General features: G+C 34.3%; 1 protein-coding gene across 3 annotated transcripts in view; it reads left to right on the top strand.

The window, feature by feature from the left end:
• LOC144449051 (signal peptide peptidase-like 3) overlaps window positions 1-26,146 on the top strand; it is a 49,981-nt gene that overhangs the window by 13,216 nt on the left and 10,619 nt on the right. For 2 of the 3 annotated variants that reach the window (XM_078139461.1, XM_078139462.1), the window contains exons 2-5: window positions 5,443-5,520; window positions 22,679-22,815; window positions 24,325-24,444; window positions 25,608-25,686. In XM_078139461.1, coding sequence (XP_077995587.1) covers window positions 5,443-5,520; window positions 22,679-22,815; window positions 24,325-24,444; window positions 25,608-25,686 — 414 coding nt within the window. The remainder of the gene's footprint in view (window positions 1-5,442; window positions 5,521-22,678; window positions 22,816-24,324; window positions 24,445-25,607; window positions 25,687-26,146) is intronic. The other variant, XM_078139463.1, reaches the window with a different exon arrangement.

Genomic DNA, 26,146 nt, shown 5'->3' with positions numbered 1-26,146 from the left:
AGAGCACTGCTGCTCCACCCCCATCTCCACACTGTTTCACAAAACAGTCCTCAAAATTGTCCAGTTGGGTTGTTCATCATCAACAAAACCAACAAGGAAGAAAGAACATGTGCAAGTTAGTTACATGTAATACCTCTCAGGAATAGATCCATAGTGTTCTCCCCTTACCTGGGCCACTTAGCTATGTGTCAACACTGACAATGACAAATTGAGAGCTAATTATTTCCCTGGATGATTTTATGCTTTAAATGTATAAAACTGAAATGTAGGAAACAAAAGAAACTGATTTAAATAACAACATTATCTAATCATATGCAAATTAACTGGTGCTTGGATGTTCAAGTTTCTGGGGAGCATATGAGAGTGGACTTTAGTATGAGAGTCAGACTGTGAGACAATTCAGTTGTGTACTTTTCTTGTCCATAAGTTATAACAGGTTCCGTTTGTACATGCTATGCTGTCGGAAGTTGTAACAACAGTGGCTTAATGTTTATAGATTTGTAACAGAATGTGGTGTTATGAATTTCACTAATCTCTTTTGCTCAATATGAATGAACATTTCCTGCATCTGTAAGATGTTGTAGGGAAATGTTCAGTCTTTGACTATCTTACTTCCTGTGTCCTTCAGAATCATTTGTTTGTAAGTGATATCTTATGTACCTTACTGTACAAGTATCCCAGAACCTTGACTATCTGGCTTGATAAAGCAGTGAAGTAGCCTGTTTAACCAATAGACCCGCCACCCACTGTGGGTGGGGGGTCTATGGTTTACGGTGGTACAGTACATGGTATATTCCGTTCAATCTCTCATTCTTTACACTTGTAACTAGAAATGTCAATTGATGCATAATTGCTCATTCATGTTGTTCATCACTGTGGAGTATTCAGATGACAGACATGCAAATGAAATGTATGCAGATGAACACACCTCTAAACTCTACATAAACAGACTATACATGAAATAGTTCACCAGAACATCTATCCAGTATATGTCAAGTCAGATAGACAAATCTCTTTGCTGTATTAAAATTAGATAAACATTTGCTTAAAAAATACAATAAAAAAGCTGTATGAATATTCTTCTTCAGACATTTCTCTTTAGCATTGTGTGATCACAACAAATAGAGAGACAAATTACAATGTAACAGTCCACAGTGTAATGTAACAAGGTTCTACCTTTAAAGTATTGAAAACAATACAATATAATTTACATAACAAATGGACTTTGTTATGTAAATTTCATATGGTGATCATCATTTGGAACTGGCATGTACATGATGTATATATCAAATTCTTCTAATATAATGTACAATGTACAATACTATGACTAAATATGGAAGCACATATTGTACCAAATTTTAATCTTTTGGTTTGTCTCATGCTTAGACCACTGTCCAGTATGAAAGTAACTGTAAGTAGTTTATAGAAAAAGATGTACTCGGACAAACAAACATCCCCTCTCCCCTCAATGATGTGTAAATATTTTTTCTGTGTGACCCAATTTACGTGACACAGCTGTGTTACAGTGACATGGCTGTGTTACATGATCACCTGACGCATAAAAGATACAGCCATTATTGTTCGAGAAATTATACATCTTTCATTGTTTGTTTTTGATGTTATTTTATTTTATTTAAATATTTTACATACACGAAACCTGTATAACTGCAACACATGCAAATGTATATACAATTGTTATGGAAATAAACCCACAAACTCAACACAATAGGATAAACAGTTCCTATACAAAAAGCCCAAATTAAATTTCTTTTTGAAATAATATTCAGGATTAAATGATATTAAATTCATGGGATTGTATATTATATAAGCATAGTGTACACACATAACATGTATTCATGCATTCATTTGTTTTGGCTATTTTAAATTTCTTTTGAACAATCACATTTGAAGGAAACAATGATATTTAGATTAAGTGATATTTGAATGATGGACACTAAGATAGAAAATGTATGGTATTAATTGTTATATTGCATAAGCATAGTATACACATACATAACATGTCTTGTATATAGTGTTTGTGTTTTAACTATTTGAAATTTCTTTTTGAGTGATCATATTTTAATGAAATGATATTTGATGATTGACAATGAAATAGAAAATGTATGGTATTAATTGTTATATTGCATAAGCATGACAGTCTACACATACATAACTTGTCTTGTATACATGGTTTGTGTTTTTAATTAGTCTAAATTTTTTTTTGAGTGATCATATTTTTAATGAAATAATGATATTTGATGATTGGCAATAAAATAGAAAATGTATGGTATTAATTGTTATATTGCATAAGCATGACAGTCTACACATACGTAACTTGTCTTGTATACATGGTTTGTGTTTTTAATTAGTCTAAATTTCTTTTTGAGTGATCGTATTTTAATGAAATAATGATATTTGATGATTGACAATGAAATAGAAAATGTATGGTATTAATTGTTATATTGCATAAGCATGACAGTCTACACATACATAACTTGTCTTGTATACATGGTTTGTGTTTTTAATTAGTCTAAAATTTTTTTTGAGTGATCATATTTTTAATGAAATAATGATATTTGATGATTGGCAATAAAATAGAAAATGTATGGTATTAATTGTTATATTGCATAAGCATGACAGTCTACACATACATAACTTGTCTTGTATACATGGTTTGTGTTTTTAATTAGTCGAAATTTCTTTTTGAGTGATCATATTTTAATGAAATAATGATATTTGATGATTGGCAATGAAATAGAAAATATATGGTATTAATTGTTATATTGCATAAGCATGACAGTCTACACATACATAACTTGTCTTGTATACATGGTTTGTGTTTTTAATTAGTCTAAATTTTTTTTTGAGTGATCATATTTTAATGAAATAATGATATTTGATGATTGGCAATGAAATAGAAAATATATGGTATTAATTGTTATATTGCATAAGCATGACAGTCTACTTGGTTATATGTTTTTGGAACTCTATTTTTGTCAATGTTGTTTACTGACAGTGACAGATTGAGTGCTAATAGGGAACTTTCAATCCAGACTGAGCATGCTCACATGCAAAGGACTATGGGATTATCTGTGGTTATTGTAATACCTAATCTGGAGCTACTGATAAAATTAACCTTCCACAATGGTCAGGGTAACTATGAATTGATTATTTGTGGTTATAAACAATGTATCAACATTGTTTACAATACTAATTGATTAGTATTTATTATCACATTTCCCATGATGCAACATTCAACATGGGGGGTTTACAAGTTCCACAGCCATGAGTTGATGAGGCAAAATGTAATCCATATACAGTGTTGTATATGGTAAAGGATATACAGAAAACAGGACACTATGTAATTAAACCTCAAATGGCCATGCCTCCTTTTGGAACTAGTCAGTTCCTTATGACCATATTCCAATATTACACTGCATTATCTTCACACAGTACATCTAGTCAATATCATTACTCTTGCACAGAATTCTCTGCTCCCCCCACAGCGTTCATATAAACATGATGGCGTCGCATCCCGAAATGATTTTAGTTTAAGAAGACTGGAGGTGGAATTCAATTGGACATTTGCATATCATATCAGTCCAGCTGTGCAATAAATATTATTGAGCGATGACCACAGCCTGTCAATTTGTGATGGATTACTTCTGATATGTGCCATTTGCACCTCGCCCAGCATGGGGTTGAACCACATTCAACACCTTGAGTAACGACATTGACTAGACGTAATGTGTCAAGATAGTGTAGTGTAAAATCGGAATACGGTCGCCAGGAACTAGACTATTTTGGAACACAATTGATTCACTATTTGATACAAAATGGCTGCTGAACTGTAGATGAACTCCTACCCATTCCTAGTAAAACAAATTTTTGATGATTTTCTCTGTAGGAAGATTCTTTAGCCCTTTTCATAATTGTAGATCAGTAAATATCTTCCACTGTACATTTTGGAAAAAAAATTGTTGTATTTTAAAAATTGCTACCTAATATACTATATAGATCTTAAAAAACATGGCTGCATGTCCAACACAAAAATGAAATGCTTTTTTGTAAAAGTAATAGTGTGTCTGTAAAATCATATCAGGGTGACCTATGAACCCACCTTTCTCTGAGAAGGGTGACCGGGGTGTGGCTGACAGGGTGCATGGTCACATCTATTATTAGTATTAAAATATTTACTGTCTGGATTTTGTAACACTGGGTCAATATGTATTTGAAATTTGAAATGATAGATCTTTACTACAGACATATGTCTGATGGTTTACATTAGGCTTACTCATCGGGTGGGGGGGGGGGGTTCTTTAATTCTTTATTTGAATAAAATATTTTTGTTTGAAAACACACTGTGTTCTTATTTGTGAAATGTTAACATGAACAAAAGAGTTAGGTGAACACGTAAGCCCAGAGGAGATGACTAGTAACTGGGGAATAAAAAAGAACAAGTTTGGGAAAACATTTTCTCTTTTTAAAAGTAATTGAAAATTGAATCATGGTGAGCAAACATAAGAGCCAGTCATTGTAAATCCTTTCAGAGTATTTGCCTTCATAACAAATCATTAGTGGGAAGGACTGTTATATAATATGTAGAAGTCAGGAAGCAATTATACAGTACCACAAAAGCAACCTTGAAATACAGAAAATGTATGGTGTGGAATTTTGGTTTCTATCGCCATATTGTGCATTTGATGGAGTAAGTGTAATTTAGTTGTCACGTGCCTATCATCAGTCTCTATGAGATTATAACACTGTATAGTCATCTGTGTGTTGTAATCTTGTTCCTCTATTCATGCATATATAAGGTCAATTGCTCATTCTGTTGTGTTGCTAAGGTTATTTTGGAAACTGAAAGCTGATGGAAACTAAAAATTGAAAAATTATGAAAGATTTACAAGGCGAGTTCCTGGTTGTATTTTTTTGTGATATGGTGTTTTGTCTGCATTATAGTATGAGTAGGGGCACCACCTTTGTTTTTAGTCAAAGACAGTGGAGGTTTCCCCAGCACTGTTTGGTTTAGTCATGTCTGCTTATTGTATATTTTGATGGTTCATTAAATATGTATGAGGCCATGCCTAGACTGCATCAGAACAAAGAGCAAACTAGTGCCAGGCTAGGGAGTAGGCCTCTATTGTTGTAAACAGCTGGTGCAACAAAGAACACATGAGCAAAGTGTTGATAAATAGACAAAGTGAAAAACCCATGTGCTAGCAGGCTAAATGCAGTGTTCATAGTGAAAGTAGTGGGTGAAGGACAAGACAACAGTTACAATGTCACCAGAAGAGCTATGGCTCAGGTTTGTACCGTCATGGAAGTATAACCCACTGTCTTGTCTACAAGGATGGTCTCCATGTGAAATTCACAGAACTGTTTGAGTGATATTTTGAATTTATCATATCTTAACAACCTGTTGTCTTCTTTGTTGTGCAGGGCCTACTCTCTTGTGGACTCATCAAGGGTTTCCACTTTTCTAATTTCAATACTTCTCATCGTCTATGGAAGTTTCAGGTAAGTTTACCTTTATAGTTAATTGAGAATTTATTTTTTGCTCAGAGATAAAATTAGCCATGTTCCTGAGTCAATATTTTCATTCCACGATAGCTGCCCAGTGAAATTATCATGGTGATTGACTCATGCAATTCAAATCCCTTCTTGAACAAGTAACTAGCATGTTGTAATTTTCAGATAGATGATTCTGTTGTTTACTTACAACAACATTGTACCTCCCACAAGTTCCATGCCATTACTCACAATTTCCTATCTGCCACTCTCCCATGAGGTTTGTGGTTTTCAAAATTTTTGAACTTTTGTTCATGTGTATACAAAACATGCATTTCCTGAAAGTAAAACACTTGAGTACACAACTGATACAATTACCCTTGTGTAGTTTTCTGTGGGATTTTAAAAAAATGCCCAATTTATATCATAGAAATTACAGGAGAGAGAGGGCCTTGCGATGTTCCTCAGTATTTGTATTGCTATCTCACTCAATATCATGCCATAGTACATTGCACACAGACAACAAAGGAAATGTACAATAGGAGGAAGTTGGAGGTCAAGAGTCAAATTGCCTAATAAAGATTTCTTTCATTGCAATTTGACTATCACATATACAGGTAGTCAGTGTTTACGAATTTCATTTCAGGTGATATTATATAGTTTTTGTAAAGGAGAGCCTTGTCTCATGGTTAACAAATCATGATTCACACTTATGTACCCTAGAGTCCACCTTCCCTCTTCCTGCATAAAATCAATGTTGTCTTGTTCTCTTATGCAACCTCATTAGGTTAAGAATTGCTTAACGTCAATTTGTATCATATGAATTACTCCCTAATTACCAGCACAAGAATAAATAACGTAGGGGAGATTTTCAAAATTAATAAATATGGCGTAGAAATTATTAAATATATAATAGTTTTACAAGTATTTCATAAAACTGGACTAGCTTTTTCCGAGACTTGGATCATGTTGATTTTTTATAAAACACAAATAAAAACCTCACATGTGTTGCAAATGTTGATAAGATTCTAACCAAGAGACATGGATATCTGGCTTGAAACTGTCATCTGCCAGTATGTCTAGTCAGTATATAGAATGATCAAATTATGATTCACACTTTATGTAGTGGAGCATCCGTGCTATCCTGTTCCACAGTTACTGTAGACAAAATTGTCTCATATGCAACCTCATTATTAGATTAAGAATTGATTAATTTGACTTTATATCATATTAATGATACTCTAATTACCCACATTATTAGCACTGGTAATTATCACTAATTAGTGACTCTGTTTGGTTATACTGAATTGAATTGGAAATATGAGGATCTAGGACCACTGTGAACTCAGTCTTTCAAAATACATTGTATATTATTGTTGTCATGTATATGTTGAAAATTATTTTGTTGAAAATTATTTTGAAAATCAACAAAAGTACACATGTATCATTTGATGACTAATAAATGAATAATGATAATAATGTTTACATAATATTTGTATAAATGGCATAAGCTGAGTTTATAAGCTTTTTACTGACATGAAAATTCTTCCAAAAAATGTTGAGCAAACTATTCTAATGTAATGTTAAAGTTGATGCATGCCGTTTGTGACATTGTAATTTGTGTTCTGACATTGCTAGCACTGTTGATTGCATAGTAAAGAGTTCATGTACATTTTCAGTGCGTATGATAAATTCTCGCTACCTGCAATACAATTCTACACATCACTGTGGAGTCAAATGGAACGAAGTCGCGCGACAACGCGTTCTAATGTCGACAACTACACTTCCGGTCGGCTATGCTAAAATACAGGAATGTTTCTTTCCGATTTTCAGTTGTAGACATCTCTTGTAATTTTGCCCTGGAAAGATACTGTACATATTTAAATTTCCCACCTCCATAATTATATGAGCTTAAAACTTGCGTTTATCTTATTTGTTACAATTAAACTGTTTGGAAGAAACATTCACGTGTATTGACATAGGTGACCGGAAGTGTAGGTGTCGACAAATGCAAGCTCGGTCGCGAGACTGCGTTCCATTTGACTCCTTAGCGATGCATTGAATTGTATTGCAGATAGCGAGAATTATATGTCATCGGATCATTTACAAGTTATATCCTAACAGGTTTGAGTTCAGTTGATTGCAAGTTATGGTTAAGTAAACTTTATACCTCAAACAATAGAATACTTTTAATATGCAAAAAAAATTACATCCCAAAAACATATAAACTCAGCAGATATTGCCTGATATGCAAATATGCCTAGCAACAATGGTTGTCGAACATGTTATCATGGTCACGAAGCTTTTGCAATGGCATTGTGCGATGACATTGAGAACAATAGTGCTGCTAAGCATTTGACATGTTCAGCTTGACCACCCAAACATGGCTGCTATGGACGGGATCTCGTTAGATTTGGGATCTCGTTAGATTTGCCACGAGATGAAAAACATCTTATTGTGCCCCTTTACTACTGTACATGCTTCATTGACTGCAAGTGCGATACCCAACCCACATTTGGATCCTAAAATTAGTACAAGAAATAGTCTAATTATCAGCAATGCAGATAAAAGCATGTATGACACGATTTCTCCCAGATGTTGAAGTTTAGACCGTTTTCGCTTTGAGTCCACAGATTCTCATAAATGAAAAGCTTGAAAGATAAAGGACAGTGAGGTCAGGTCATGCCATAGGCTACAGTCATATTATGAATGTGACAAAGAGCATCAAAAACATTCTGAAAATGAGAAAAATGATATTGTATGGTAGATTATTGCATTGTTATTCTGCTCAAAGCAGTCTTTTATACCAGCTATCATTTATATTCGGAAACCAGTGAGCCAACCTTTTGTGTAAATTGTGACAGTCCTTGAGAATCTGTAACCTTAACCTAACCCCAGGAGTCTTATAATGAACTTTTCACTCTCCATTCTTATTGTTGTTATATTGTACAGGCATCTACTGAAACACTCATGTAGTTCTAGTGATCATAGTTCTATGGAAGAATTGTAGGTTGGGAGGTGACTAAAATAGTTGCTGCACAGGCAGGTACTCAGGTTGTCTCAAAACAAATGAATGAAGCTAAAGGAAACAACTTTTTCAAATAAAAACACTAAAAAGTCAATAATTATGTTTCTGTTTTAATGAGCTTTCATGTGTGTTTACATGATTGGAGGCAAATGTATTTTACTATGTTTGTAGGGTGTAGGTAAAGACCACCTGACTAGTCTGGAAGGACTATAAACGCTACTAAACTATTTCAGGTATTACTGCCATTTTGTATTTTTTGGAATTTTCGCTCATGCTAAATGACAAGTGAAAATTCTAAAACTCAAAATGGCTGTTAGCATAGCTGAAATAGTGTAGTAGCATTAGTCTCTACAGGTAGGCTAATATACCTATGGCAAAACAAATGAAAACCAATGCTGTTGTGCACATGCGCAAACATAACACTACTAAGCATATGTTTACAATGGGTTCATTCATGAGGTCAAATAGTGTGGTTTCAAATTGTACCATTTTCGGTCATTTTAATACATCATAACATGACTTCATTTTCAAATCTGTCCATTTTCATACATGGACTCTATTTTGGAATGATAATTTATCTTTTTGAAAACAATTCACACTAGGCAACATTTTCAAAATTTTGCATTTTTGGTGTCTCCATGTAAACAGTAGGAGCAAACACAACAAACAAATTGTGTTTTAAATGCAGCCTGAAATCTGTGAAGACAGAAAAGGAATATTAACTGTTTGTCTGTAAAAGATAGCGAAATGTAAACAAAATAAAGCATGGTGTTAAAATTATAAGTTCTTTCCAATTTCTGTATTGACATAATTCAGTGTTGACACTGTAATGTTTATGGTCACACTTCTTCATCTATTGTTTGACCAAATCCCTCTTTTGTTAATGTTATGTTTATCTCTGCCAGTCCATTGTTTGTTCATTTACAATGTTCCTTGTTGTAACCTTCACATATTGACAAGGAATAAAGTATTGATCTTTGTGTTTGTACACACAGACATCAAAGCTATGTAGAATTCAACATCAGTGTCCAAATGGAGCTGGCCTTCAAAAGGTACACCATCTAGCCTGTGTGTTGTGGTTTCATAATTATCAGGTTGTAGTGTTGTGAAGGCCATTTGACATATTCATTGCCATAGCCTTGTTTAGTATTTATCTATATAGGTGTAGCCTCTTGATAGGTTTGTTTGTAAATGAGAGGAGTTGATCACGAAGCCCATACTTGTATGTCAACTTGTGTGTATATAACACAATAGATCTTGGAGGGGACCCCTCCAAGTCGTATGGTGACATCTGGAGTACAGACTGCCCTGTTGTACGTAAAATAATATAGTCAACAGCAATACCTTCCAGTAGAAAATAAGTTCAAGAAAATTATGTCTAATAACATGTCAATAGCTCCAGGCCAATATATTAAATACAGTAATTTAATAAAACTTCACCTCAGAGTTTAATTGTTCTGAATGTGTAAATAAGCCTTTTGATCTGTATTTTCATTCTTATTTCTAACGTAATTTGTATTTTCAAATGGTAACAATTAGACTTTTGGAATTTAGCTTATTTTTGGTTATATTTGTAAATTTTGGTTATACATGTATTATCCCCCATTGTTACATATGTACATAGATTACATGCACTGGTACACATACATACTAGTTATTTGCACTGCAGTGCAATACCAACTTGAAACATTATTGCATACCTGTATGCAAACAATATGCAAATGAGGATGCAAAAAAAAACCCCAGCTATTGCAAGATGTTTTGACAGTTACTACTTTTCAGGAATTTGTTCTTTAATCCTTTATTTCACCCAGAATATTTCCATTGGTTGGTAAATTCATAGGAATTATCTGTAAAGCCTGTAGCATATTAAAGAAATATTTTTCCGACAGTCTTTGTCGGCACAGTGTGAAAAGATTGCTGGAGCTTTTTGCTGGTGGCAGGTTTGTAGCACACTACTAAAAAGTAGTCTCAAATGAAGTCATGGAGAAATTTCAAATTAGCAGAACCCAATAAGTTACATTTTATATATCTGATATTCATCAATCCACAATGCTGCTGTCATTGAAATTACAGCACAAGGTTTCATTTGGAAGGACTTACTGTCATTTCCATCTTCTTTGTAGTTGTAGAAGTAATATGGTGTGTATTATACCATTTTATGGGAGCTTGAAGAAAGGGAATGTTCCTTGCCATAGAAATGTTTTGACAATGCCTCCTTGAGCTTTGTGAATTTGACCTTCCTGGAATAACCACTAATATAATTTTTTTTTTTAAATATGGCACTTTCAAAAAGGTGCTGCCAGTTTTGAGTGACACGATCTCAAGAAATTATTTGAATCATCCAAGGCTTATACTTGCCTCAGCGTGGCTGGTGAAATACTGGGAGGCCTACATGTATACCACATTACGAGACTCAGTAGTGATAATGATTGACGGACAGCTGAAAAAGTCTGCGTTATGGTCTTGATTGCCACTGTGGTCAAATAAAAGTCATGTCATATCACACCAGGCATCCTTGTGGATGTCTAGAAAACTGCCAACATATAATAATAATAATAATGTTCGGTTCTTATATAGCGCTTTCCCACACCGTGCTCAAAGCGCTTTACAATTTATTGCCCCTGGCTCGGATCAGAACGGCACAACGGCCCTTTAGTCTTCCTCAACTCCCCGGGGAGCATACAATCCATTGCAGCCATTTAAGCGCATAGGATTAAAGCCTTCACATTGCAACCTACATCCTACCAGGTCCCCAATTATACAGCTGGGTTGACTGAAGCACAGTCGTGGTTCAAATCTTGCCCAAGGACTTTAGCCACTCAGAAACAAACAGCAAGCAGCGACAGGGCTCGAACCTGCAACCTGTAGATTCCAAGCCAGTCACGCTAACCATTCACCCATCATGACTCCACAATATATGTCTATAAAAAAATTGTAGTGTGCTTTACCATAGATAACAATATCAGACAAAGAGATCACATGTTGATGATGATGATGACGACGACGACGACGGCGGCGGCGACGATGGCGACGACGACGATAAAAATGATGATGATAATGATGATAAAAATGATGACAGTGGTGACAATTATCAGACAATGGTGATTGATATTGGAATGATGATGCTGATTTGTAGTTGTCATACCAATACTCTACCCAGTCACTGATAATGATTCATTGCTATCACTGCAACATGTAGTCAGAGATTTGCAGGTATAGTGACCCTTGATGCTATTAAAATGGCAACCCTGTTGTGGATTACTTGTTCATATATTTGATTGAAAGTGAGATTAATGACCTTATGCATGTGATGTCTGGAGTAAATCATGCTACAGTCAAACCAACATGCTGATCATGGCATCTATATATGGAGTACAACACAGTGTATTATGCATATCCAGTTTCATTCTAGCTAAAAACTGTAATTACACCAAAACCACAATCTCTTCAATACTGACTGCTCGTTTACTAGCAACATGTTTCCACATATTGAACTGAAAGTAGACACCATCCTTTACACAGGAAATACAAAGAAAATAAGAACAGAGTCTGTGTTCTTTTAAAATGTAATAAGCATCCTCGCTAACCAGAGCACATTTTTCCACTTATATATTAAATGAAAAATGTATGTATGTATGTATGTATGTCAGTCTGTATGTATGTATGTACTTTATATCTGTGTGTGTATGTAAACAACTTAAAATTAGTAATTTGTAAATTACATTTTTGTTCAACAAATGGAAAAAAAGACAATTACAAGATTAGAGTAACCTACTTTCCATTTAATGTATTGTAAGAGAATTTATCTTTTTCATTCATTGATTGATTGAAGTACAGTTTTAAAAACTCAATAAAGAATTATATACATTTAAAAAAAAGGCAACTTTAGAAATAGTATTGTGATATGCACCCATGAACCATATTCCTACCAACTGTGTAGAGTTCAGTCACCATTAGTGTGCATGATGAACAAGCATGTTTGATAAGGAACGCAGGGAATCTAAGAATAGCAAGGAAAAAACAACTGAGATAAGGAGTTCTTAGTCGATAACAGTGAGACTTTGAAACATAGCACATATGATTAGCTGAGAATCCATTGACGCTAGTTGGTATTCCAAACATCATGTCTACATAAATTGCACCAAACTACTTTGTATAAACCCAAATCAAACTGTAGCTACTATATGTTGTGATTCAAATTTGACTATAAAAAAAATGAAAAAAAAAATTGATATAGGAAAATTAAATTGATAAAATAATGTAACTATTTTTTCACACAAAAAAATGGTGTAGAAGTAATTGTATGTTGACACAAATAAGCAAATGTTGAAAAATGAATACCACTCCAGCAAATAGAGATATTTTCATGAACTTTGGGTTCTGGATATTCATTTCATAATTACACTCGATTTCAGAGAACTGCCAAGTTGAAGTCATGCCTTATTTGGGGATTTTTACTGTCGCCCATATTGCATCATGGGAATACCTAAGCAAATATACATATGCAGTAGGTGATTCATGAATATTCATGACTCAAAGTGCTTATTACCTTCAGTTATAATGTCATGAGTATTCATTGTTAACCTATTGCATGCATTACTGCTGCCTCCCATGAGACAATATGGACAACGGCAAAACTCCAGCGTAGTGTTTCTCTTAATTAACATGTAATGTAGGTCGTGTAAAATCTTGAAATGTAAGCCCAAAGTTTATGAAAATGCCTTTCTTTCCTGTGGTGGTGTAAATTTAAATTCCCTTTAAATGCAAGCTAGGGCAGAACACCTTGATGGTATAGGTAATCTATGCACTGACTACAAATCATGGCATGGGAGATTAAAAATCCATTACCTGTAGGTGAACAGGACATCACTGTGTGGACTTTCACTAAAGTGGTCATTTCTTTAAGTGCAGACTTGTGGTAATTGGATCCGGTAGAGTATAGATACAATGACATTCATTTTGAAATAGACGGATATAATCTAATATGTCACTTGCATTGAAGGGGACATATCACTATGTATAATTGTCATTTCTTTTAATAAATGCAAAGTTGAGCTGATTATATGTAGTCTATTAATGCTCAGACCACTAATGAAATGGTCTGAGATTAATACAATATCTATTCTTGCCAATATCCAAAAACAATTAACAATGTAAATAGGTGAACAGGACACCATTGTGTGGACATTGTAACTGTCTGTCATATCTATAGATAAATGCAGACTCGGCAGTCAGCAGTTGTGTCCAATAAATTACACCTGTACTAACATGTTCAGTAGCAAATAATTCATTAGAATTTAGGGATATCAATTTCTGGTAAACAGGACACCAGCCTGTAAATTGTAATTTATTTCAACAAGTGCAAACTTGGGGTGATTATGCCCCATGTAAGTTGTTCTAGCCAATAATTGGATAAAATTGATAATGTTATGAATATTAGGTGAAACACTCACTGTACTGTCATTTCTGTACACAAATACAGACTCACACGGAGATAATGTCAAGTCAAGTGTTTGCTGTAGCCAATCACCAGCCAAAATTCATTACAACAATCCTGGGTGACCTCTAGGACACAAGAAATGCATTGAGACTTGAGGTGATTATGCCCAGTTGAGTTATGAATATAAATACAATATTCTTGGTAATAACCAGATAAGTGTAAGGGAAGATGACACCAGCCTTTGGATACCAACTAAACTGTCATTCAAATGTAGACTTCGGGCAATTTGTAACAAGTCAAATATAGCTAAAATTATGTATGGATGAGTATGGATGAAGTAGACGATTTGTTACAACAACAACTCACAAGTTAAAGTGATTGTCCCCAGTTTAGTATACATATACTATGTTCAGACTAATAATAATAAAACTTTTATAATAATAATAAACGTTATTCGTCCAAATAAATTCGGAAATTTTTTGAATGGTCGCCACAAGAGCAGCACCCCAGTGCCCTAGTGTTGAAGAAGCAGGAGGAAACCGGAGTACCTGGGGAAAACCTGCGTTGTTCGGCAGGGTCAAACTGAGCATCACCGTTCTTACATGCAGACCTGGTTATATTTTTAATCAAACCCAGCCGACTGGTGAGTTCGAACACAGGCTGCAGAGGTAAGAGGCGTTCAAGCTAACCACTCAGCCATCGATAACCCCAACTACTACCACGAGTTTCACTCCATGGAGAAAATATTCTATTGATTTTAATTTACATCCATATGGTATATCCTTGAAAAAGATGTCATATAAATACAATATAATTGTATTTTTTACACTTTAGACATTGAAATATTGTGACAAGCATCTGCTATAGAGTACTTTGTTCTATCTTGAATATAATACTTAATAGAAAATCATTTCCTTAACCATATGTGCTTTTGTTACATAAATTCATAGCTATATTTTGTGGGGAGAATATACATGTAATCAAATCAATTCAGATTCAGTGCTAGAATTCTTGTAATCCTAAAACATATACACAGAGCTAACAACAGATATGGGTTGGTATAACTGATGAAAATGATTGATTACTGCATACCAGTTCAATTAGTCTAGTTCCTATACAGTATCATTACGATTTATACCTTAATTGACTGACAAACCACAGTTGGCATCCAGACTAAAATTCAGTAAACCTAAACTTTCAGTTGAATAATTGATGTAATAATTAATTAGCCTGAATTCATACCAGACCTGTTTCTGATAGTGCCACAGGTATACTGATTTGTTCACAATATATACATATACTACTACAAGTAGATGTACTTGTTAAAAAGTCCTTTGCATCAGTAATGTTGTTTTCTATTGGTGCATTCAGACCTACATTTCATATAGCTCCATATTTGTTTGCAATGTAGAATGTTTCGTTTTGCTTTAAGTAAATATCAGGGTGGTATTCATGTGGGGAAACGTCAGACTGAGACCTACATATTTGATCATGCTCAGCTAGGTACAGATTCCACATTTGTACTGATTTGCTTACAAAGTACCGGTAGTATGATGATTTGTTATGTAGACTACCAGTACTATTTCCTTTGCATAAAGTTAGTATCAGTTTAGTATTAATAATGCATCAGACCTGCATATCTATCTATCTGATCATGGTAGGTAGGCTCCACATTTGTACGTATTTGTTTGCAAGGCAGGGTACTGACTTGTTTGTAACGTAGACTGCCAGACTGGATTCCTGATAACACGCCCTTTCCAAGCTCCTCTACACACTTTTGTCATGTTTTCAGTCCCCTTACTTGAGTAACTTCCGTCATGAAAAAAATGCTCTGTTCGTGAACAAGTATCATCATCACCGCCATGACTGTAGATGACACTTGCTTATTCTTGCCAGAGAGGGTGCTGTTCCTCAAAATATAATGAGCGGGCGCAGATAAAAATATTTTTTTTATTTTGATGTCGTAGTTGAAAATTTGGGTCGGTCGGGTAATGAGAAACAGAAAAAAAAATATGGTCACACAAAGCTACATTCTGACCTGCATCTCTGGCACATGTAAATGTAGTTCCAAGAATTCATGTTACCTAGTTTGTTCAACATGTATGTATTGATTTCTTTGTAATCAAAACTAGTGTTCTGTTCAACTGGAAATTCAATGCAATGCATGACTTCACAGAATTACTCAATCTCATCAAAAGTGCAGTTTCCTTTGAAATTTTAATAAGTGTAGTTTTCATGTATTCAAATTTAAGTAATTCATAGCTGTATTTTGTGGGGAGAATATACATGTAATCAAATCAATTCAGATTCAGTGCTAGAATTCTTGTAATCCTAAAAACATATACACAGAGCTAACTTCCGTCATGAAAAAAAAATGCTCTGTTCGTGAACAAGTATCATCATCACCGCCATGACTGTAGATGACATCAACAGTCTAGACACTTGCTTATTCTTGCCAGAGAGGGTGCTGTTCGTCAAAATATTATGAGCGGGCGCAGATAAAAATATTTTTTTTATTTTGATGTCGTAGTTGAAAATTTGGGTCGGTCGGGTAATGAGAAACAGAAAAAAAATATGGTCACGCAAAGCTACATTCAGACCTGCATCTCTGGCACATGTAAATGTAGTTCCAAGAATTCATGTTACCTAGTTTGTTCAACATGTATGTATTGATTTCTTTGTAATCAAAACTAGTGTTCTGTTCAACTGGAAATTCAATGCAATGCATGACTTCACAGAATTACTCAATCTCATCAAAAGTGCAGTTTCCTTTGAAATTTTAATAAGTGTAGTTTTCATGTATTCAAACCCTCAAACCTTCACCTACAATAGATCAATGATTGCAACTATGATAGCTCCATGAATTGCAACTATGATAGCTCCATGAATTGTCACAATATTTTTTGCACAGTGAAGAAATAAACAAACAATAAGACGAGCTTTGACATATGTAAATTTTTTGTAGATATGACCTATGAACTCTGACCTCAAATTAGTCAGCCAGTGCTGTAAACATTAGACCCATGCCGTTCAGGCTGATGGGAACTCTGAATATCATTGTAATAAACCAATCTACCAGCTTGATGGCAACTGCTAAATAGACCATAAAAAGTCTGTCATGCCTGTTTTAGCTGATGTAGGACGTACTTGACCTCCTTGGTAATATTACAAGTGTTATAGGCATGTATACGGGTGTCATATGCATGTCACAAATTAAAAAGATTATTAATAAATTAGTTGTGTATTAGGACTGGTATGCAAACTTAGACCACATGGTGTAGTATACAGTTTCAATCATATTAAATACATGCTTTCCCATATTGTGAGAGTTTTGTACTTCTGTGGGTAGGATGTATCAATTGTGCCACTCTAACAACCGTATCACTTCAATTTGAGAAGCCTGCCTGATACTGATAGGGTGGAACAGCACCAATATATATCTTGCACCCTAGAGAAAGCAGACAGTGTTCTAAGCTTTAAGAGATATGATTGGAAGTGGAAAGCCATGGAATGAATGTGTTTTCCATGATATTGATTGTTGTGATTTAGGGATACGACAGGCACTTGTCTCGTGTTACTTCAGGTCATCGTCTGATCATATCTCATCGTAGAATGTTAATCCTATGTTTATCAATGAAGGATAGCACTATAGACTAGCTAGGTTTTAGTTTTGGCTTTGTTTTTGGCCACTGATAAAATACTGTACAGTACCATATCTAGAACAAGAACATCATTTTGATATACATGTATCTAGCCCTGTGATAGATTGTGCAGTCTAGTCTAGACCAGTTCAAACTGACATCATGCTGTAACAGGGTATGAATCATGTTTACCTGCCATTACTAAGTGGGGTATACTCATGAACAGATGTTATCATTTCACCTTGGTACAGACCAGTATGTTTATACTTACAAAACACTCCATTTACTTATATATCACTTTCAAAATAAACAACTGTCACTTATGGTTTTATTGTACAAATTTACTGCTTTCTAAGTGATACAATGATACCAATTTATCCTCTGTAGAATTCAACCTTGACCTTGAAGTTTGGTTGTTTGATTGTACTGAACTCAAGGGTCATCATATGTGTGATAATGGAAGATGAACTTTGTAAGGTACGCAGTTATGTATCAAGGTCAGATATCATAGTGATGGTTACCATCTAAAAAAAATTCTTTAATTGTTGTTTATTAATGAAGTACCAGTAGAACATATATACTAGAACACAAATTTATTAAAATGGATTGTAAGGAAAATTAATCATTGAAAAAAATGGTTTAAAAAAAGAAGTGATGAAATTTTTTAAGAGGAATTGAATTGAGTAAGAAATCTATAAAGATTAGAATGTATGTAATGTTTGTATCTGACAAGATGTAAGTAATGTCCCGTTGATCTCGATTTAACCCTGCACTAGAAACTCATTTACAGTCACTAAAATTAGTCAATTACTCCTTAATAACATTGTATCTGTTAATTAGCGGTCGATATTATCTGTAGGTAGTGTAGTGGCTAGTTTAAATCGTGAGGGAAAGCTAAAGTTTTGAATCTGTCACCATGTTAAAACTGTACCAGTTGTAAGTGAAGTATCATTTTTCGATCAACAACCACAATACTAGTATATTCACTGAAATAATTAGACATTGTAGATCAGTGATTTATCTTATCCATAAGCAGTACAGAAACAGGTTGAAATCGTGATCACTGTTGAGGGTGCTGATTTTTGGGTGCAAACCCCAAAATTCAATTTGATTTGATTTATCATGTATACAGCTACAAAAAGTACATTTATCCACAGATGATGCTATATTATTCATAGTGTATGATATTACAAGTTATTGTACCTAACAAAAGAGTTTCCAAAAATGTTTTACTTGCAGCTAGCTAGCAGCTTTAAATCCATCAAGAGACATTTGATGACTAAGCAAACCTGTGAGGCCAGCCGTAATATTTAATCCTCACCAAATACTAAAAATAATACAAAATTATAATCATATATTTTTGTGCTTTCTTCTTTGTCATATTCATATGTTACAAAAAATTTCTAGTCAACGAAAATGTGAATATATGAAATATTCCATTTTAATGTTGTCAGTTTTTGGTGAGCGAGAGTCATTCGGAGGTGAACTCTTGGGTAACCTTGTTGGAATACAAAACTTACAATAATATATATACAATGTATCTGTATTTACACTGTAAATTCAGTCATAGAAACAGATATGTTCATATCATATGTTATTAAAATTTTCAGAGAAGGTAAAACTATTTGTTTTGAAAAACTCTTTTAACAGGTGAACTTTTGGCACATTTTGAAGTCAACTTCTCGGATAAAAGTTATCATATAAAATACATACTGTAATCATACAAAAGAATTATTTTTGATATTTTTGTACAGAGTGCAAAGTAAATAAAAGACCACCAGTCTATATCATTTGTGCAGCTTCTGTAATTATACTATTGTAAATAGCACAACAGCTGTAGTAAATGTATTATGTATTTGTAGGCAGTGTCAATAGGGGATCATGTGACTATTGCTAGTGTCAGCTGGTTATCATGTGACCATTACTCATCGCATTGTGTCTATATTGCAATGGAGACATTTCTGAGCATTTTCTGTCTACAACAGCCAAAAGCCATATCTGCTATTTAACTGGTAGGGTATTGAAAGAAAGTAATATTTAATATTCAGGGGCCCATTATTGATGTATACAAAGTATGGATGATAAAATTCCATGACATTCTAATATTAAAGCTGTGTAACTGTGTATACATATTTTTTTGTATTGTAAAAAAAATAATTGCCATATGTCATCATGTCTTTGTGTTTTCATAAACTCAACAATTTAAATTGTTATTGCTACAACATCAGTCGCCATCAGGAATCCCCATTGCCTCTCCCCTGAAAAACCACAAATGAAAATATACCATTCCCGACTGCAAAGAGGAAATTGAGAATACAGTGCCCTCACTCAAATTGGGTGTATCATCACATCATTCAGAGCCTTGTCCCTTGGTATTCTGTAGAAGTGTATATTGAGGATGTTTTTAGGATTGTTCAATCATCGAGAAAAGCAACTATACTCTATGATTAACCAAGTAACCTATACCATGTATACCCCCAAGGTACACACAGACAGGAAGTAGAGCGCCCCCATGGCAAATTTTGGAAAGATAGAAAATGTTTGTAAATGATACATGTAGCTATTCCAGCTTATGCAAGATATGAGTCACATTTTCATGGTTTGTAATTTACCATGTAGTGATATATCAGATCATTGGTGACTGTTTTCTTTATGTAATTTTCGTAAACAGATTGAATTGGTATATCATTATGGTAAAATAAAAAAAAAATTGATGCCCTCTATGACAGGATTAGAAAAAGTTGCAATGTTAGATTGCAACCTCGTTTAGCAAAAATTATCATTTACTGCAGAAATTTTCCTTCTGACTGAATTGACTATGGGAAACGAGCATTTCACTTCAGTGGTGTTGTTCTATGGAACAATTTCCCCCTATCCATGAGATCAGCTCCAAACCCATTGTACAGTTAAAACTGATTATGGGAAACAGGCATTTCACTATAGTGGTGTTGTTCTATGGAATAATCTACCCTTATCCATGAGATCAGCTCCAAACACATTGATATTTAAAAGACATCTTAAGAATGTAGCCTGGTGATGCAATTGGATATCTTTTAAAGTACAATGTGCCTCTGTAACTTTTTGTCCTAGTTTGTCCCTTTTGTTTGTTTTTCTGTGTATGTAATCTTGCAACAGGTTCCATTGGGAGAACAGTGCTAATGCACTGAAATGGTGTCTGTATATGAAAGATTAATAAATAAATAAATAAAAAATTACCTAGTTATTTCAAACTGTTAAAGTATGATTATGAAATGGAAATATCACCAACATGTACACATACACTTACTCTCTTTTCCTTTTCAACCGACCCATAATTTTTACCCATATTGGGGCAGTTCTACATTATTAGATATCTTATTTCACATTGTCTTTGTTTTGTTCAGTCAAGGCAAATACTGGCCTATAGGGCCTAATATCACTAGTATGAGTCACTTACTAGCTGAGTAGTGACAAACAAACCCTTAGGTCATGACTGATGAGTATTGTACATCTGAATGAAGACAAATATTGGGGAATTATATAATTATACCTCCCCAAGCATAATTCATGAAAAATTTGGAAAAATAATTCCAATTTAATACATTTTGACTCATATTCGAGTACCACAGAACTAGTGACATCGACAGGAGTTGTTATGACATAGAATGACCAGGGTATATAATCCAAATTTTCTGTTCAAAGACAGTAAATTGGCTGGTACATGTTTAATACAGTGGCCTGTACAATTTATTATTTACATTTTACTGATCACTAGATTACAAAGCCAGTGACAAGTCTCGTTGAGGTGGGGGGGGGGGGGGGGGGGGGGGGGGGCTTACAGGTCAATATGAGTGTTACTGTTAGTGGCAATCAATTACAGTTCAGGTTTGATTGTGAAAACTTTACCTATATTTGTTTGTACAGTCTTGTTTATACCAAGAGATATCTTTACATTTATGTGTCATACACAATTATTTAGTAACAGGAAAGCATTTATGAACTCTGATATTGTACTCACTCCAGAGTTTGTATTTTATGTTTAGATGTTATTCCCCAATATTTTTTTCCGTTCAGCCAAAGCAAGCAAATATGAGTGACCTATTAAAGGGGTCGTCACTACGAGTCAGTAGACAAGTAGTGACAAACCCTTAGATCACAAGTATTTTCCAGCTAAATGAAGAAAAATATTGGAGAATAACACAATTATACCAGCACGAGTATAAATATCAATGAAAAATCACAGAATGTAATGGTAATTTTGAATGTTCTGACTCACATTACGATCACAGCAGAACCAGTGATGTGGACACGCATTGTTGTGACATAGACTCGTGTTGTCGTGACGTACAGAGTGACCAGAGTATATATTCCATATTTTTTCTTCTAAATGCATAGTATAAGTGTGTGTACATGTTTTTATAAACAGTTGTGTGGTATCATCTTGATTCAATAGGGAACTTGCAAACCCGCCATGTTGAATGTTGCATCATGGGAAATGTGATAATAAATACTAATGAATTGGTATTGTAAGCAATACTGTTACACTGTTTGCAACCACGAATGATCAATTCATAGTTACCCTGACAATTGTGGGAGGTTAATTTTATCGGTAGCTCCACAGATAATCCCATAGTCTTTTGCGTCTGAGCATGCTCAGTCTGGATTGCAAGTTCCTTATTAAACCAGAATTTTAGTATACGTAACTGATACTGTCATAAATGCAGTAATGATGTAATTACACTGTAAGATATGTCATGTTGTTCAGCTCTACTTGGCTTCTTAATGAGTGCTGGCTGATAGCATGGCATGATTTATCTTGCAGACTATGATGTATTAAAACCCAAGAAGAAAGCTGTGTTGTTTTTAACATCAGAAACTTTCTTCTCCCCATGTATATTTCAATACATCAACATACATATGTCAACACTTGTAACAGACTCTGGAGTCTACAATGTGTTGTGTCATGTCATTCTGTTCCATTGCTCTGACACAACTATTAAGTATCAGAATAAGTTCTTCTGATCTACAGATTACACTGATAGATTTGTTTTAAAGAATGTTTTGTTTTCTTTATAGGTCTTTGAATATGGAACAAGAGGAGAAAGAAAGAAATCAAGAGAGAGAGAAAGAAATTAATGTGTTAACATCATCTACATCAACAACAACTACATCATGTACAGCAGCACCAAATATCAGTGCACCTATTGAAAGCAGTAAGTCCCATTTTAGTGGTTAAAAATTGAGAACAGTGCATAATAATTTATATTTTATAGACCATTACACAATACATGTCGCAACTGTCTGTACATAACAAATTTATCATTGAAATGTTACATTCTCACTGAAAATGTAGCACACTGTGAACACAAATAAACAGTTTTGTGTATGAATGTTTCTCATCTCATCTCATCGAATATTAATAGTGTTGATTTGTGTGTATCATTTTGTGTGCCTGTGTGCTGTCAGTATTTGTATTTTTGTGTTTAATTCATTACAAAAAATATTGTGTGAGACATAAAAAACATGCTCCCAATTGACTTGTCAGTCTGGTTTTGTTGTAACTTATTCAACTTTGACATTCTCTGTATTTCTCAAGACAAAGATATTGTGGTAAATGTGATGTCATCACCAGAGGTTTTCCCATAAACCCTTGCAGGAAATCACCAAAATGACTGAACACATATCAAGTGCAGTAGGGCTTCTTTACAAGATTTAAGTTTCCATGGTGTTATTTTATCGCCCAACTCATACGTACATTGATAGCAGTAATCAGTAGAGAAATAAGCCTGAGGTGACTTTTTCTTGAAAGAGCACAGTGGTTATAACACATAGGACATATAAGGGATGGTCTGTCTAAAACACACTTTAAAACTACATGGTTGAGTGTGAAAGACTCAGTACTACAAACTCGGAAGGGTTTAGCTGCATTTTCCATATCATTTCATTGAGAACAATGAACCCAACACACCTTCAATAGCCTTATACTTTACATGTAATACTTGAATGTACTCTTGAAATATTTGGGAAGTCATGCAAAATAAAAGGTATGGTTTCTTTAGATATAGGGAATGTAAGTGTCATGTCTGCAAAACCTCATTTATTAGTGTGGACATAGACTGTAAGGTACGTTGTGTCGTTCCACCCTCACTGGCCACTTTTCTCTGAGAGGGGTTGACCGATGTGTGAGGGCACCCAATCACAGCGTACCTTACAGACTAGTGTTGAAACTACTTTATTCAGTGTTCTCAGTGTGTATTCTTCCCAATTTTATTTCACTTTCAAAGTACAAGTAGTTTCAGTTTCATTCCCTTTATTATGCTTTCACATTAGACTTGCTCAAATCTCTGGGATTTTTCACTCCTTATTTGAATATTTTTTTTAGCACAAGTGTGCTCTTTTGTGTTAAATAGTGATGTGAGTGAGTGGTAGCGAACAGTCGGTTCAACGTGTACAGCTATGACACTTGGGAGACTACTAGTAACTTGCCTTTATACTTGTAACATCTACTTGTTGAAATTTTATATACTGGTACATGTATATTATCATCATGTAACAGCCTATAGCAAATTTTTTCATGGATTTGTCTTTCATTTTTGCAAATTGTAATTGAGAATTGATATGTGTTTGGGGATTACATCAGCCCACCGCAAATCTTTTCTTAAATATTTCTTTTCAAGTTTGAAAATTGTAACTGATGACTTCTCTTTGTATTGTTTCAACAGGTGCTCACAGCATAGATACAACTCAAGCCATGTTTTTGCCCATTGGTGCTTCCGTATCCCTCCTAGTTATGTTTTTCTTCTTTGACTCCATGCAGATGGTATTTGCTATATGTACAGCAGGTAAGTTGGCCACGTCTTTCTTTTCATCACCTTCATGAGGCATCATAGATCAGTTGGACTGTCTCTTTTCTCTGCATAACCTGCAGCTTTTTGTAAAGTTTAATGGAACAAGTGATGCATATTGCTTGTGTTGTTGATGATGGTAATAAGACAGTATAGCTACATATGCTCTTTTGAAGGCCCCACGTAAGTCCCACTTCTCATTCGCCATCACTGCCCAATATAGATTATTACAATGGTGCATAATATTGTCAGACAGACTGAGACCAAGAATTATTATAGTAGGTTCCCTCCTAGACTAGTTTTTCCATAGTCTGTAATTGTAAGTCCTGCCACCCTATCAACACCAAGAGATGGTCAATAGAAACAGAACAACAAAACCTATCTACATCATTGTAAATCACAGCCTCTTTTACAGCACCAGTGTGCCCTCTAAGCCAATGCACCACTGATGCACACAATTTCCAGTAACCCCCCCCAATATTTGGTGTTACCCTATCTCTTACTGTATGGTGACTTGCAGGAACAGCCAGTTTTTCTCATTTTGACCCACAACAACAAAATTTGGCTATCATTAGACGACACACTGTACAGCACTTTCCATGCCGCCATATAATACAGTCCAGCATTTTGAAGGTGGCGTATTCAAAGTAAAATTGAATAATAGAAGCATTTATAACACTAGTTTATGGCTTACCATATATCAACTTTTATGTTTAACTTGTACAAACACAATGCAAAAGTATACTGTATCTCCCTTTTCTAATGGTACTTGATTGATATGCAATATGTTATATTGCATTGCCTTATGTACACTATAAAACATGGAAAATTTCACTAAAGACTCATTTTCGCTTACTTCCCTGGGCAACAAAAACAAATAAGTAGCGACTAAAATGCCTTCTTGTAGATGAATACAATGCACCAGTCTGGTAATTAGTAAAAAAAGTAGTCTTTGGGAATTGGTGAAGGCTGTAAAATCGCAAAATTTTCAAGTGGTGAAAATATCTAGGTGTACAGTAAATCATAGAATACCATAATTTTATCTCAAAACTGTATCCCATTAAAACTTCAAACTGAAGCACAGCCTCTGTACACTGTTAGTATATTTCACACAGTTTGAAAATCTAAAAAACAATATTTTCAATTTTTTTTCTCAACAGTTTTAGCGACAGTAGCCTTTGCTTTTTTATTATTACCAATGTGTCAGTATATGCTAAGATCCTGTGCCTCAGGAACCAAGTAAGTTTGTCACTTTTATTTCATCTTAATGACAAGTTTATTACATCAGAGCAGTATATTGCATGATTTATTGTTGTTTGTATATGATGATATATAAGGGTCTGTATATATCTCATGCTGTAATTTAGAAACAAGTCTGTCTATAAAATGACTCTAGAGACAGGCAGTGTTCCTATATAACTCTCTGTAGCAGTACATATTAAATACATTGTTCGTAAATGTGGAAATGATTGTATATTATATCAATATTTTTTTTGTTCTACCTTGTGAAATATGAGTTACATATTAAAACTGGATTTCTCACTGTGAGTTGAAGAAAGACAGTGACAAAATTTGCATATTACTAGTATTTTGTGATTCATTTGCTTTATATTATGAATACCTTACAAGGATGTAGCTAATTTTAAAAGTAGTTAGTGAACTATGAAAAGTAGGCATGTGAACTGTACCAGTTATTAGA

This window comes from Glandiceps talaboti, chromosome 18, assembly GCF_964340395.1.
Source record: "Glandiceps talaboti chromosome 18, keGlaTala1.1, whole genome shotgun sequence".
Lineage (NCBI taxonomy): Eukaryota > Metazoa > Hemichordata > Enteropneusta > Spengelidae > Glandiceps > Glandiceps talaboti.
This window is presented reverse-complemented; position numbering and strand designations above follow the sequence as displayed.